General features: G+C 51.9%; 4 protein-coding genes across 4 annotated transcripts; 2 read left to right on the top strand and 2 right to left on the bottom strand.

Moving 5' to 3' along the window:
- Positions 1–23: 23 nt before the first annotated feature.
- Positions 24–1477, bottom strand: BJX67DRAFT_329321 (PIG-L family deacetylase). The gene is made up of 2 exons (XM_071027477.1): positions 977–1477; positions 24–898 (listed from the first exon to the last, which is right to left on the bottom strand). Exons 1-2 carry the CDS (start codon positions 1212–1214, stop codon positions 216–218), a joined length of 921 nt encoding a protein of 306 aa, XP_070880589.1. The 5' UTR covers positions 1215–1477; the 3' UTR covers positions 24–215.
- A 4127-nt stretch (positions 1478–5604) lies between these two features.
- Positions 5605–8297, top strand: BJX67DRAFT_329298 (alpha-arrestin). Its single transcript, XM_071027475.1, has one exon. It carries the CDS (start codon positions 6174–6176, stop codon positions 7758–7760), a length of 1587 nt encoding a protein of 528 aa, XP_070880588.1. The 5' UTR covers positions 5605–6173; the 3' UTR covers positions 7761–8297.
- Positions 8298–8811: 514 nt separating this feature from the next.
- Positions 8812–10607, bottom strand: BJX67DRAFT_375873 (integral membrane protein TmpA; the record flags this gene model as incomplete). The annotated part of the gene is made up of 2 exons (XM_071031764.1): positions 8812–10274; positions 10592–10607. The coding sequence occupies 2 exons, from the start codon at positions 10605–10607 to the stop codon at positions 8812–8814; spliced, it is 1479 nt and encodes a 492-aa protein (XP_070880587.1).
- Positions 10608–12481: 1874 nt separating this feature from the next.
- afeA (adenylate-forming enzyme AfeA) lies at positions 12482–14031 on the top strand (the record flags this gene model as incomplete). The annotated part of the gene is made up of 2 exons (XM_071031763.1): positions 12482–12730; positions 12922–14031. 2 exons carry the CDS (start codon positions 12482–12484, stop codon positions 14029–14031), a joined length of 1359 nt encoding a protein of 452 aa, XP_070880586.1.
- Position 14032: the final 1 nt, after the last annotated feature.

Raw genomic sequence — 14032 nt, 5'->3', positions numbered from 1 at the left:
AATGTATTTCTACACTACATCGCACTGTTCGATTAGAAATCTAGAAATTATAGATTTTCGCCCTGCATGTAATTACATGCCTATTCCGGAAATTTCAGAATACAAATAGCCATTCCGTGTCTCATATTTCTGTATATCGTACAGCCTAGATATATACACACACAATAAGATACTCCAGGGATCCTTAATTAACCACTAGGAGTAAAACGCAAGATTCACCCCTCCCTCCTCAAATCATTCACAGCCATATACCGCCCAATCGAAATCCACCCCCAGCGAAACCAAACCATCTGACTCTGATGCGCCTTGACCATAGCCGACTGCGCCATCATCCACTCCCCCACCGAACTAACATACAGCAGTTGCGCGGGTAAATCGTCCTTCCTACTACTCCTCCTCTTCGCGCCTGATAAAGAGAAAAGCGAGTCGAACACCCCGAGAACCATTGTAACAGGCGCGTCAAGGATCCCAATATACTTGCGGAGCAAGGTTGTCGTCGTAAGCGTGTAGAGCGCCACGGGGGACGAGTACCCGGGATACGCCCTTGTCAGTTGCTGCAGGAAGTGGACGGCGCCATGGTAGAGGGAGCGGTGGTTCGGGTGGTAGCTGATTCCGGATTTGTCGAACGTAAGGAGGATGTCGATAGTTGCCGTTGGGGCGCCGGGGTCTTTGTTGTTTTTATTCCGTTTTGTCGCGGTGCCGGTGCCGGTGCCGGTGTTCGGGGCGAAGGTAGACGAGAGGAGAGAAGCGACATCGCTCTTCGACCACTCAGTTGTAATGCTATCCCGGAATCGATCCTCGTCAAGAACGAGCACGTCCGACTCGGCGCGGATTCCGAGGCGGAGAGCGCTTTTCGTAAGCTCGCCTTTGCGGATGTGGCCGAGGCCGTCCGCGTCTCCTATTGCTCGCAAATACACCGCATCAGTCATTCAAGGTCTTTGTCTGTAGGGTGGAAGTCGTAGGGGAGGGAAAGTACCGCTGCTCAGACACAAGATCTTAACGTGATTCCCGAGCTCCGGCTTCGTCAGGGCGAGGAGCGTCGGCGCAAAGAACATGGCTTCGTCGTCTGGGTGTGCGATGAGGAGACATATTCGCTTGTTGTATATCCGCGGGAAAGTGCGGGCAAAGGGGGAGGTCGTGGTGGAGGAGAGGGTCCAAAAAAGGAAGACGGCTGCAATTGCGAAGCCGATTGGAATGAGACTTTGAGTATTCATGTCCTGGAGTTGCGCGAGAAAAGGAGACGGTGACGTTGGTGATGAGGATCAAGGTGGATCGATTGAGAGCTCAGCTTCGCGGATCACTGCCGGGGGAGAAACTTGAAGCTTGCATCGCTGGCCAATTCCTTGTAATGCTTTGTTTGATATGTGTATGCTTTGGCTGCGAGTAGCTTGCTGGAGCTGGAGTGGTATTGTTATGATCAGTATTTGAATATACCGGATCCAAGAGAAGATGTGAAATTGGTATAGAAGCTGTTTTTAAAAGCCTGAGTTCGGCTTCTTTGATCAAAACACGTGACACCAGCACACCTCCGTTGTATATATTCTAAAAACTCTCTCGCACCCCATCTTCAACCGTTCTTGCGAGCCACTCGGTCATCCGAGTACCGAGGACATCTCACCCTGTCGACGAAGGTTCCTGCATGGGTGCCAAAAGGGACTATTTTCTCCACAATGGATGTCCCTTAATCCCCTCCGGTGACCGGGGAACCATCGACGCTGAGACTCTGTTCCTTACTTGCTGAACGAACACACAGCTTTCAGGCATCTGGTGGAACGCCTGCTGCTGCATTGCCTTTAGGACAGTCGAGCTTTTCAGGTGGTCGCACCAGTTCTCCCACCCTTCTTTATGGACGTACGTTGTGAAGACCTACAGCTGGAGGTTCAATGCGCAGAAACAAGCCGGGCAAGCCGGTGACACATCGATGAGAGCCTCTTTCAGCACTGTTAAGCAAGAGACACATTGACGAATTAAGGTGCGGTTTTCTATCCAGTGTCCACCGTATGTGTCTCTCTATGGGACTTGCTAGTCGCCGCCATTGACAAGTGGTCCGCGCAATCGGACAAAGATTTACTTCGGATCTGGAAAGTCTACTTGCTACCGCCATAGACCAGCTCTGCATCGTGGGATCCTTGCCGCAGGTGGGTGGTAGTTTGCTTTCTGAGCCGAAGCATTCCTTGACGGCTGTACGCAAGAGGCCTCGAAACAACCCACGATTGGACGTCGGGCAGCAGTAAAGTCCGGAAATGCTGTATTCAGTCATCCGACCATGAATATTCTGTCGGATGAGAACCAGCATGACGATGTGGGTTCGCCCAAATCCAGAGACTCCAGGGGTCTAGTCAATTAGCCACAGTAAGAATCACATATTCCTGTCGAAAACAGGATTCGAAACCTCTCCAAATGTGACTGAAGGGTACCAATTGTCGCGCCGTGGACTCATCTGAATGAATCGGGCGCCAAATATAATCTCAGAGACATGTATCATGACAGGTATTATAATTAGAAGCTATGCGCAAGATTCAAGGAGCACAGCCATCATCACGGAATTAATGGTAGGTGATTCGCGAACCACTCCCGTACCGTCAGCATATTCACAAATTTCCGATTCAGCGTGATCGCGATTTCTCACGGTTCTGGACCGATTCTTCTTGCTTCACGAAGGTGTGATTGGCTTACAGTGCCGCCTGTGTCTCGGAAGCTGCCCAGGTGATTGACGAGCAGACCGCCACACGGACGGTATCACGAGCTCAGGCGAGAGGAAGCAGTGTCACATCGGTTCCTCTTCGGAATTTCGCAGTTGAGTGCGATGGTTGTGTGGTGAGAAGCCGCAGCACTACGAGGAGGGCCTCTGGAAACACCAACAAGGAGTCAAACTCGCCTTAAAATTCTCGTCTTCTGCAGCTGCAATTACTGTGGCTCCGGCATTTTGGATGCTTGACAGGCACCATGGTGCGATATCACGACGGAACGAGATGCCAACGGCCCATTTTTGAGCTCGCGAATGGCCCCTGAGACAGTTTCCCGCGCATATCGACGGAAAATCACGACCAGAAATGTCAACAGACTTCAGAAGCCGTCAACAATTACTCATAGTACACTGAGAAACTTGTCTCTTCTCCATAAATCAGGCCCACTGTGGATGATTCGGGATTGAATCTGAGAAAATCAAGAGCCAGGGCGATCCATGCTCGGCTGTGCCAACGAGTCACAGCCTGGGCTGGGTGAGTGTGGGAGTCTGACGATGGGGGGAGAGAAGGCGGGCGGCGAAAGCCGCCCCAAGCCCCAAATCTCAGACCGGACCGAAAGACTTCGAGGGAGGCCTCAGGGACCATCCCGAATGTTCCACAGCGGCGGCACGAAGCATGGGCCATCACGGAGCAACCGGTGAACTGATTCAATCAACAAAGAACACAAAACCCAAGATGCGCGCTCAAACTTCAAGCCGGTACTCCACCGGTATTGAAACAGAGGGGTGGGATGGCATGATGTTCGACTCGGTCAGTGTCAAGACGGCCTGGGGTGAGCCTGCCCAGGTGCCAGGTGGTCTCCGACCAGCTCCCGATCGGAACGGCAAGAAGTCCAGGTGGTGTGAGTTTGGGAAGATTAATGTGCTGACGCCCCCAATGAGTTGCATTGAGGACAAATCTGTTAGGTAATGCGCACAGCGCTGGAGGCCCCCATTCGCCAGCAATCCACAAAAGGTTTTCAAAAAAGGACAAGAATGGATTGACAGCTGCTATTGGAACCAGATCGCTTTTATCTGATCTTCTTGTTCCCTGAATACCTTCATGGAAGCATCAAACATCTGCCCTTCACGCTCAGTCGCGTGTCCCTCCTTTGCTTTGCTTTTTCGGCAGATGACCCCCAATCTCAGCACAAGCAAGCGAGAATGATGCAATACCCCGCAATGGACTAAATTCCCTGCAGTGCGGGGAAATCTGGCGCTCGAATGGCAGGCGAAAGCCAACAGGAATAATTGCTTTTTATTGAAGACAGGGTCTCCTCTTGACAATGCTTAGCCCAACAAGGCAGTTTGGAGGAGACCGAAACACCTTCAGGGAAGGGGAGCAAGAAACGGCACTCCCTCCGAGTTGCTCGGAATGGAAGGCCTGATTTTAGACAGAAGACCTCGTGGAATGTTTTCCTTGATGGGGTCAGCATCAGCTTCTCCTTCTTTTAATCCGGTGGTGATGATGGGATGCGTGGACCTGGCGACTTCTGGACCCATGATCACACAACACTGGAGGACGCTTTTTTTCTTGAATGCCCCAACTTGGGTCCTCCATGATGGGTCACAGACTCACAGTTCCAGAGGATCTCCAGCTAGCTCGGAAATTTTTGGCGGTATTGTACGGTACAGACATGGAACGGTGCCGGTCACCGATCAAACAGGCTCTAATTACGCGAGACCACCAACAAAGGCGTCAATGCTCCTGACTCCGGAAGCACTCCAGAAACCTGAGGCCGCCACGTGATGGTTCAATAATGGCAGCTGACCTGACTAATTGTGGCAGTCAAGCGGAGAGAGCCAGCAGTCGCCAGCACACCTCCACATTTCCATGGATTGAACCGAGATCATCGCTTTTCGGTCCGTCTGGCCTGGGATACGAACGGGCAAGTTCCTGTCGTCAATTGATCGTTGGAGTCTTTATAAGCAGAATGTCTTTATCAGCATCTTTCTCCTGGATAAAATCAGGTTGAATACGAAGAAAATCTTCCTTCAACGGGAGGAGAGATGCTCTTCCAATAATGCAAGATTCGTCTGAAGCATATTCTGGGTGATCTTTGGGTGAAAATGAGGGCCAATCAATTTGATGGAGAAGAGGACGCTGTTTGTAAGCAACATTCTTTCAAAGCAATGTTCCTCTCGGTGAATGGGAGCTTTCCAATCGAATGGAAAAAATGTTGTCTTGGAAGCTCGTTTGAAACCAACGGCGCCATCCTCCTTCGGCTGATGTTTGCACTGCAAGCATCTGACGTTGCTTGAGGATCATTTCAGCCAAACCAAGGAACATTTGTTGGAGTCCATCATTATTAAGATACGAAACTTTCGGGATGTGTTCAGTTGGCTTCGCGGCTCTCCAGACTGATTGATCACGCAATATGAGCAAACTCAGGAAGCAAATCACAGAAGGCGCCTGTTGGAGATGGCCAACGGCTCCGTCCCCTTGTGAGTCATGGCGCTCGCACTGGTTTGGGTGCGCTTTCTGAGGACATTGTTGCGCCTCAGAAGGCTTGACATCTTCGGGCTAGTCCAGGGTGTCCCCAAGGTCCTGCGCTTTCAAGGACGCCACGCTAAGGAGAAGGATACTGGTATGCGTTGGGGTATGAATCATGTTGGTTTGGTCAGCTTGATGTCACTGGGTCTTGACTTCAATGGCATAGATATGGCTCAATTGCTTTGCCATCATAGGAGCACATGCTCCCAAGCGCGAAATACTTTAGTAACTAGTTCAGTTTGAGAGGAGGACGCCCTGGAGAGAAGCTGAAATCTCCAGAATCTCCTCGGAGAGCACCGCCAAGCCCGGAGAAGTGGCTGCCAAAGCGCTGTGCTGTATTGTAACGTACGGAAACTGGTTGGTATTGGTGCTGTAAGCTCCACTATGACGATTTTCTCCTTCCCTACAGCTGCCCCACCGCTTCTATTGTCCGCATCGAGGTGGCCAGACCAAGAAAAATTCGTACCTGTTACATGTGGGAACCTCCTTGAAGACTATGGCCCCTTAAGAAAATTTCAGAAGAAGGAAGGAGGAGTCAAGACCCGTGGACAAGAACTCGCATTGCGCTCAGTCCGGCCGGATTGGAAGCTCATTCAAAAGCAACGCCTTGCCCGCGTTTTCTGGTTGATCCAAAATACTCTCTTTCTCGTCCTTCCCACTTCATTACTCTACTTTTGGCATCTGCCCCTACTATTAGCATACTACACCTAGTCACCACCAACCTTGGAAGGATTATGTGCTCATCTGGCTGCTAAGCTTGAGCAACATTGCATTGAGTCCTGAGCAACACCCATATACCTGCCACTGCCTTGGTTGCTTAGCCTACACCAAGGGAGCATTCTATAGTATCGAAGGTCAATCCACCGCCGCGGAGGCGTCAATTATTGGGCCCCACTGTCATTTCTTCACATTGGTACAGTGTCAGGAGAATCTTGACTACAATCGACTTTCAAAATGCCGGGCCGTCTCCTTCCCAGCTTTGTTCGCCCCTCGAGCTCTCATCACTCGATCTTCGCTCACTCCAACTCATCTTCAACCCGCTCTTCAACCTCGTCTGTCAACGAGGTTGCGAACACCGCAATGCCTTCCAAGAACCCCTCAGCACACTCCCAGGAAAGGCCGCAGTCCCCAGAGCGGCGCCTCTCGTTCTCGATGGACCATTTCATCCACACCTACAGGGATCATAATAAGGAGAAGCGCCGTACCGGACGCTCGTCTCGGTCAAAAGAGCGTACCGGGCATGGAGACGCTGTGGCCGCCTCAGCAAAGCTGGACGTCATCATTGAATCCCCTCCACTCGTATGCTATGGGACGCCAGCGAACTCCACCGGCTGCCTTTTCTCTGGCCGCCTCAGAGTTAGCGTACCAGAATCGACCGGCGCGGTGACTCTGGACAAATTCGACATGCATCTCATGATGAAACGGACAACCAAGAAGCCTGTCTCAAGAGACTGCCCCAGCTGCGCTTCCCGTACCGAAGAACTCACGAATTGGAACTTCCTGTCTGAACGCCTTGTCCTCACGCCCGGCGATCATGATTTCCCTTTCAGCTACCTGTTCCCAGGAAACCTGCCCGCGTCATGCAGTAGCTCTCTGGGGCAGGTTGAATATATCCTTCAAGCACACGCACACAATGCCAACGGTGAGGATTACAATTTCAAATATCCACTCCACCTGAAGCGCGCCATCCTTCCTAGCAACGACAAATCCTCCATTCGAATTTTTCCTCCAACTAACTTGACTGGCCGCATTGTTCTCCCCTCCGTCGTTCATCCGATCGGTACTTTCCCAGTTCAGATGACGCTGAGCGGAATCCTGGATAAGGATGAGGCGACTCAGACGCGGTGGCGGCTGCGCAAGATGATGTGGCGGATTGAGGAACACCAGAAGATCGTTTCCACAGCTTGCCCCAAGCATGCGCACAAAATCGGTGGTGAAGGAAAGGGCGTCTTGCACCAGGAGACTCGGATCATTGGGCATAACGAGGAGAAGGACGGTTGGAAGACGGACTTCGATACTGCCGGAGGCGAGATTAGCATGGAGTTCGATGCGAGTATCAATCCTAACGCCAACCCCCTGTGTGATGTCGAAGCATCGAACGGACTGGAAGCAAAACACAATCTCGTCATCGAATTGATCGTCGCGGAGGAGGTCTGTCCCAACAGGAATACCAGGCTCATCACTCCCACTGGAGCAGCACGCGTTCTCCGTATGCAGTTCAACCTGCACGTTACTGAGAGAAGCGGACTGGGCATAAGCTGGGATGAGGAGATGCCACCAGTATATGAAGATGTCCCCGCCAGCCCTCCTTGTTACACAATGCTCGATGGGAGAAGCGTCATGGAGGACTATCAGGGGCCTCCCCTGCCGTACCCGGAGCATGAGGAATTGGAGCGAATGGAGTCTCTTCGATTGGACCATTCATCCACGAACTCGTCTGCTCGCGGACGAGTCCGACTGACGACCGACGACCTAAATGCTGAGCCGTTAGAATTGGAACCCCGAAATCGTGCTCCATCGGAAGACTCGCGATTATCCTAAGTATTGAGGCTCTGCGATACTTTACTATTTCAAAAGGCCTCCGCCGGTACGACTTTATGAATTAACGAAAGCTACGACCATAGTACAACAAAACAAGAATGCCGTCTTCGTACATACCGACTCTACTACAAGAACCTTCCGCTGTTCGACAATCGTCCCTTGGGTGTTTTAACAAAGCAAGAGCGAATCAATATTCAACACCGCTGCAAGCAACCGAAAAGTTCACTATCACCATTCTAGTTTCTCTTTTGGGCGTTCTTCCTCGCATTCTAATCTCCCTCCATACACTGCATTATTGGGTGGTACAACTGTTTTGCGTGATACCCATCAATCAATCATACTAATCAGGCTCTCTATATCCTGTTTTCTCTCTTCGTCCTTCGACGTCGTCTTGTCTCTTTCATTTCTCATTTCTCTTTCTCTTCTTTCCAGCCCAGTCCGTGTCCATAATTACTGGCACCTGTCGATAACGATTTACGATATATTTGGCTTGGATTGCCTTCGAATAATAAGATACCTACTACACGAGTTCATTCAACTTCCTGTTTATTAGAACGTCGTATCCTCTTTCTCGCTGGATAGAAATAGAGAGAGATGCCCTGTATCGCCTAGAGTATGTAGAAGGTACTAATTCATCAGTACAGGTTTGGAGCGCTATTCCATATCACAGGCGAAGCCAATGTAGCTGCGACGCATTCTGAACCCAACTGCGGCTGCTATTCAGTGTTAATACTGGAAATCTGGGAAGTGGCTTTGCATCCATGGCACAAGCCATGTAGAATGGGGAAAGAATGATGTTTTGCTTCTCTTGTGCTACTTATATCCACCGTGCGTGACCACCGACAAGGCTGGATGGAGTTCTTCCAATTGGATTTCCCCTCATCTCATCCCATCTCTTCTCTTGAACCCCTCCCCACGCAGCAACACTACACAATTCAACTTCTCTCATCTCACCTGATCAAGGAGAAGCACAAATATATCATATCCATTGGAAACTCATCACCATCATCATCATTCGTCATTTCAAAGGAAGAAACTTTTTTTGCAAACATCATGAGTCAAAAATCGGTCCGTACGCCGGCACACCCGTCGACTCAAGCTCGTACACCACCTTCTTCGTCACATTCGGGTTACTGACGATGCAGATTGCCTCTGCATCGAAGTCCTTCGCGATCTGACGAATAACGGGGACCATGTCGATGCGGCCGGATGAATTCGTATCGATGATGATAGGACTCGGATCCATTTTCGCAACCAGGTTGAGGACCTCCTTGCCGTAGGTTCGTTTGGGGGATCGTGTTTGCCAGATCACTCGGAGTTTAGGGCGATTTTCGTCGCCGAGGAAGGAGAGACAGGGACCGATTCCGGAGCCTGTTGTGACCACGACGACGCGCTTGTAGACGCGCATTGCGTACGCGAAGCCGTAAATAAGGACTCCTCGTTTCCAGAGGTGGGTGGGTTGGCTTTTGATACACGCTGAGGTCCAGTCGCCGGCTTTGGAGATGAGGCAGGAGAAACTCTTGCCGTCCGGGTCAGGGAAGGTGGCAAACCCGTGCCAGTCTTGCAGGGGGTGTTTGGAGAGCTGAATTCCCTTGCCGAAGGTGGTTTTGGTGTGGGTGAAATGAAGTCGGACGGCATGGGGTGAGAGGTATTCCGGTCGGACTTGGACCTTTCGGAGAAGTGCCCAAGGATGCACGATGGCCACAACGGTCACCATCAGGAACCAAAATGCTGGGAGCTCGATCAAGAAGCGGCCGAACGACTTGCCTTCTGCGCCGGAGGCTTCATCAACGAAGATCATCAGTAGGATAATGAAGAGGGCCACTATGAGCCATCCGGAGAAACGATGCGTGAGCTCGAAGTAGTCGTGCGCTTTAAACCGGAAAGCGGGATAGGCGACAATGATGATCGCCAACAGCAGGACAAGAATAATGTACGTCAGGATCACAGGCGCAACCGAGAAAGGTGACACGCCTCCAGGAGGGAAACAGTATTCCCGAGAGAACTGGCCCACGAACCCCAGGTACCAAACAAGCGAGGCTACTCCGCATCCACTGTGTACACCACCGTAGTGGTATACCTTAGATGCGAGCCGGCGGAGCCATAGAGGAGCAGATCTTGGTGTCGAGCATACCGTGACGAAAATTGTGTTCACGATTAGAGGCTGTCTTGCCAACCCGCAAGCCAGGAGGTTCGCTGCTGCCGCATTGATAAGAGCCAGGATCTTTCGGTCTGCTGCCAGCACATAAACGAAGACACCAATGTTGGTGCAGAACACCAGAGTGAAAAGCCGGCGGTATATGTTAAGAATCGCATAGCGCACGGGTGCAAGCCACCTCTTCTTGTGGGTCTGCGCTTCAAGGTCGAAGGAGGAATCATCATCACTCAGCTTGAGCTTTAACTCAGAGATGTCCTTGATGATGCACTTCTCGATGTTCGTGGTACCAGCGTCGGCGACTTCACTTGGGCTCTCTGGAGCGCAGACCGCCGTTGGCGGCCTAGTCACGATGACTTCTTCCAACTTTTCTTCAAGAAGAGACATGGCTTTCCAATATGCTGCGTCGAAGCGAACAGCTATTGACAGGGCGATAATATGATGGCGAGGGCTAGAGCATAAGGTATCGCAAAGGAAGTCCAAGGCAGTGCAGGTGGGTGGCCAAGGAGCATTAGCGGTGCTCTTACACTGGAGAATTGAGCCAAGCACACCATTGGGATGCCTCCACTACGACGGATGCATGTGTCTTTTGAAGGCCCTCGCATGACGCCATTATTCAACCTCGGCCAGGCCAGCGGATGTTTCCTAGAATGTTGACGTGCGCCGAACATCTCGCCGTCTCTTTGACCCATCGTTCCTTCAAGCTACCGAGGGCCCACTTCAGATGGTCCACTCTAGCACTCTTATCTCCCCTCCAATTCTTTTGCCCCCGAAGAGGGAGGAAAAAAGAAACCCATTCCTGAGGGTTTTGCGCCACAGATGGAGAGTCGTTCCAGTCAATGGGCGTCTGCGTGCCAGTATGCACGATCCCACAGAACCTTGTCCGCTCAGTGAGGTCCTCAGCGACGCTTACCAAGGATCATGCAACACAATACACGACTGCTCTGCCGCAGCTCCTCATTTTCCATCTACGGCATACTGGAGAGCCAACGGACGGGAAAGTTAAAGCGTTTGGGGAGGGGGAAGCGATCCCGACCCGCTTCTCTGTCATTCTCTGCCCGTGATGATGCGGGCTGGTCAAGATAGCCTCCCAATCAATTGGTGCACCATGCAGCCCAGCCAGACGAGAGACTTCATGATCGACGATAAGGAAGCGAAAGCACAAGGAGGCCAAGGTGTTCACCGAATCATCAGAAGCATCCAATGCACAGCGCCCACCGAGATCACAACCAAGGGCTGAAAATCGAGCAGCAACCGGACATTCCGAGCTCGAGCGAGGACAGAATGGTTGGGGACCCTAAAATCGCGGAGCTGCTCGAGGATGCAACCTATGCTCTCTAGTCGGTGCCGGCCGTCCTTACGGTGCCCACAGCTTCCTTGCTTTTCACTCAACGGATCCTGGCCATTGGCGGGGGAGCAATGGGGGACCGTCCGTCCGGAGCCTGGACTCTCCATCCTGATTCCTGGTCAACTCGGGTTAGTGGGGTGAGTGACAGCCGGGTAGATGGCGTCGATGTGCACCGTCAATGCAGATCAATGTCATTGTCACTCGCTGGGACTTTGTTGGTTCTTTTTCGGAGCGGGGTATCTTGGACCAAGCCGACAATCCAGCGAGCTGCACCGATGGTGCGCCGCCTGCGTGGATTCCTGGGACCTGGCAGAGTGCTTCCCGCTCAGCAGTGCATCGAGAGGTGAGGGACTGCATGTGCATGGTAATGGAACCACACTCCAATGATCCCTCAACTGTCAGAAAGAGCTGACGCTGACAGCTTTAATTTTCGCTTCGTTTTCCGTCACCGGAAAAGATAATCTTGGAGTTCTCAAGAATCGAGTTCTTCAGCTCGGCGCCGAAGGAATGTGCACGAAGCGGGAAAGGGAAAAAATCCTGGTCTGGGGGAAGCAAGGCGAGCCAATGAGCAGGTTCCGAAGCTTCCAGAGAATCAAGTTCTGTCCAAAGCACTGGAATATGTTGAGCGCTGTAGAGTGCCCAAGCGGCCGGACCAGCAGCGTGGCCGCGGGGTGAACATGTTCGCTGCTGTTCGTTCGTTCCTCAGCATTTTAGGTCGATTTAGCGACTCCACCACTTGGATCCGAACCGAAGCGGTGACGGGCAGTCATTTGGCGAGTGAGACGCAAGCCTCTTGGTGGACCAGGGCCAGGATCAGCAACCCAATCTGAGCGCTGCTGGGCTTGGTGTGAGCGAACGGACAATTCCTCGCAGCAACGACTCAGCGAATTGCGGCCTGCGCCACGCGCCCAAGCAAATTACGGAAGTATTCCAAATTCCAAATCAAATCAACCTGAATTACTCCCAGCAAAGAGGCCTCTCTCGTCAACTGCCTGTTGTTTCATGTCTCAAATGACAAAAATGATTTCTAAAACTACTGCATGCCAGAGTATTTATCACTCTGCGGTGTCCCATCGTCCAGGGAGCATCCTTTTGCTCTTCTGCGGCGCCTCCCTCTTTTCTCTTTGCTCACCCAAGCCCTAACCAGCTTTCTTGGTTTGAGTCTGCTACCAACACACGCCTTCATCCTGACTAATTTGCTCATCAAAACTCATGACAATGGGTCTTTGGGAGTCGTCCTTGGCACGACCCCAATACGGCAATGAGGTATACACGGATTTGCTGACCTTCTGTTTCCGGGGTCCAGTTCCCTACAACGAAGACAGGCCGTTGTTTATCGACGCCGAGGATCCCTCACGGTATTTCAGTGCTCGGCAATTCAGAACCCTCGTGCGAACACTCATTGCAGGATTGAAGGCTCAGCATGTGCAGAGGGGCGACTGTGTGCTGGTCCACCTTGGGAACAGTGTAAGTGTTGCTTCGTCTTGCCTGCTTGGGAATGAGCCATCGCAAGCCAGGCGCGAATGTTGTCCGAGGCACAGAACCCCTCTCGGACTCGGCAATTTTCTGTTTTTGCTCTTCCTTCACCTTCGTCTTGACTTTTCTTTTTCGTCGAACTCTTTCCGCTTCAGGTTTATTAACACGACTTCACGGTGTAGATCATATACCCCGCACTGTTTTTCAGCATTATCGGTGCTGGAGGTGTTTTCATGGGATCGAATCCGCGAAGCTCGCCTCAAGAATTGGAACACATCATCACATTAGCCGACCCAAAGCTGATCATCACGACCCGCGAAGCGCTCCCAACCGTCCTCGATGTCTCCACAAACAAAGGCATGCTCTCCAGCCAGGTTTGCCTGCTGGGCGAGTCAGCAACGAACCACATCGCACAACTGTTGAGAGCAGGGCCAGCACCGTACCTCTGCGACGTTGGGGATGAGAGTTACCTGAACTTTACAAATCTTCTGGGTTATGGCGAAAATGACTGGATCACCTTCAATGATGAGACAATTGCAAAGTCCACACCGGCGGCAATGTTCTCCACCAGTGGCACTGGAGGCCTGCCCAAGGCAGCTGTTCTGTCGCACCATGCCATTGTCTCCCAGCATAAGACAATTCAGTATGAAGTACCCTACACAGTCACCCGACTGATGTCCCTGCCCATGTTCCATCTCTTTGGCGCACTATGGACACACATCTTTCCTATCCGCTACGGCCAGCCTCTCTTCGTGCTACCCCGGTTTGAGATCACCCAGTTCGTCGCGGCTGTGTTCCAATATCAAATTACGGAAACGTACATGGTTCCCGCGATGATCCATGCTTTCAATCGGTCCACGCTGCCAGCCTCCGACTATCTTTCATCGCTACGCTACGTCGGCGTCGCTGCTGCGCCAATTGATGGTGCATCGATGCAGCAATTCCGCGACCTCCTGCATCTGGACGCCTCTGCCTCTCAGCTCTGGGGTATGACTGAGGTTGGGGTTGTATTCCAAAATCGCTACGGCGAGCCGGGGAATGCCGGTAGCATCGGCAGTCTCTTACCGGGATATGAAGTCCGACTTGTCGGACATGACGGCAGCCTAGTAGTCGGCGACAATAAGCCGGGTGAGCTATATGTCCGAGGCTCCGGCTTACTTACATGCTACAGAGGACGCGACGATGCTAGAGATGGTCAGGGCTGGTTCCGCACCGGCGACGTAGCATATGTCAACAATGGGTTGTATTTCATCGTCGGACGGACCAAAGAACTCATCAAAGTCCGAGGGTAAC

The sequence above is a fragment of the Aspergillus lucknowensis genome (assembly GCF_044049455.1).
Source record: "Aspergillus lucknowensis strain CBS 449.75 chromosome Unknown BJX67scaffold_88, whole genome shotgun sequence".
Taxonomy (NCBI): domain Eukaryota; kingdom Fungi; phylum Ascomycota; class Eurotiomycetes; order Eurotiales; family Aspergillaceae; genus Aspergillus; species Aspergillus lucknowensis.
The sequence above is the reverse complement of the archived record's forward strand: the minus strand, read 5'-3'. Positions and strand labels throughout refer to the sequence as shown.

What these genes read in the sequence shown, in the direction of transcription:
- BJX67DRAFT_329321 (XM_071027477.1), bottom strand. Translation starts at nt 1,214, where the DNA reads ATGAATACTCAAAGTCTCATTCCAATCGGCTTCGCAATTGCAGCCGTC. An exon ending in GATCTTGTGTCTGAGCAGCG is followed by an intron (nt 899 to 976) that starts GTACTTTCCCTC and finishes TGCGAGCAATAG; the next exon opens with GAGACGCGGACGGCCTCGGC.
- BJX67DRAFT_329298 (XM_071027475.1), top strand. Translation starts at nt 6,174, where the DNA reads ATGCCGGGCCGTCTCCTTCCCAGCTTTGTTCGCCCCTCGAGCTCTCAT.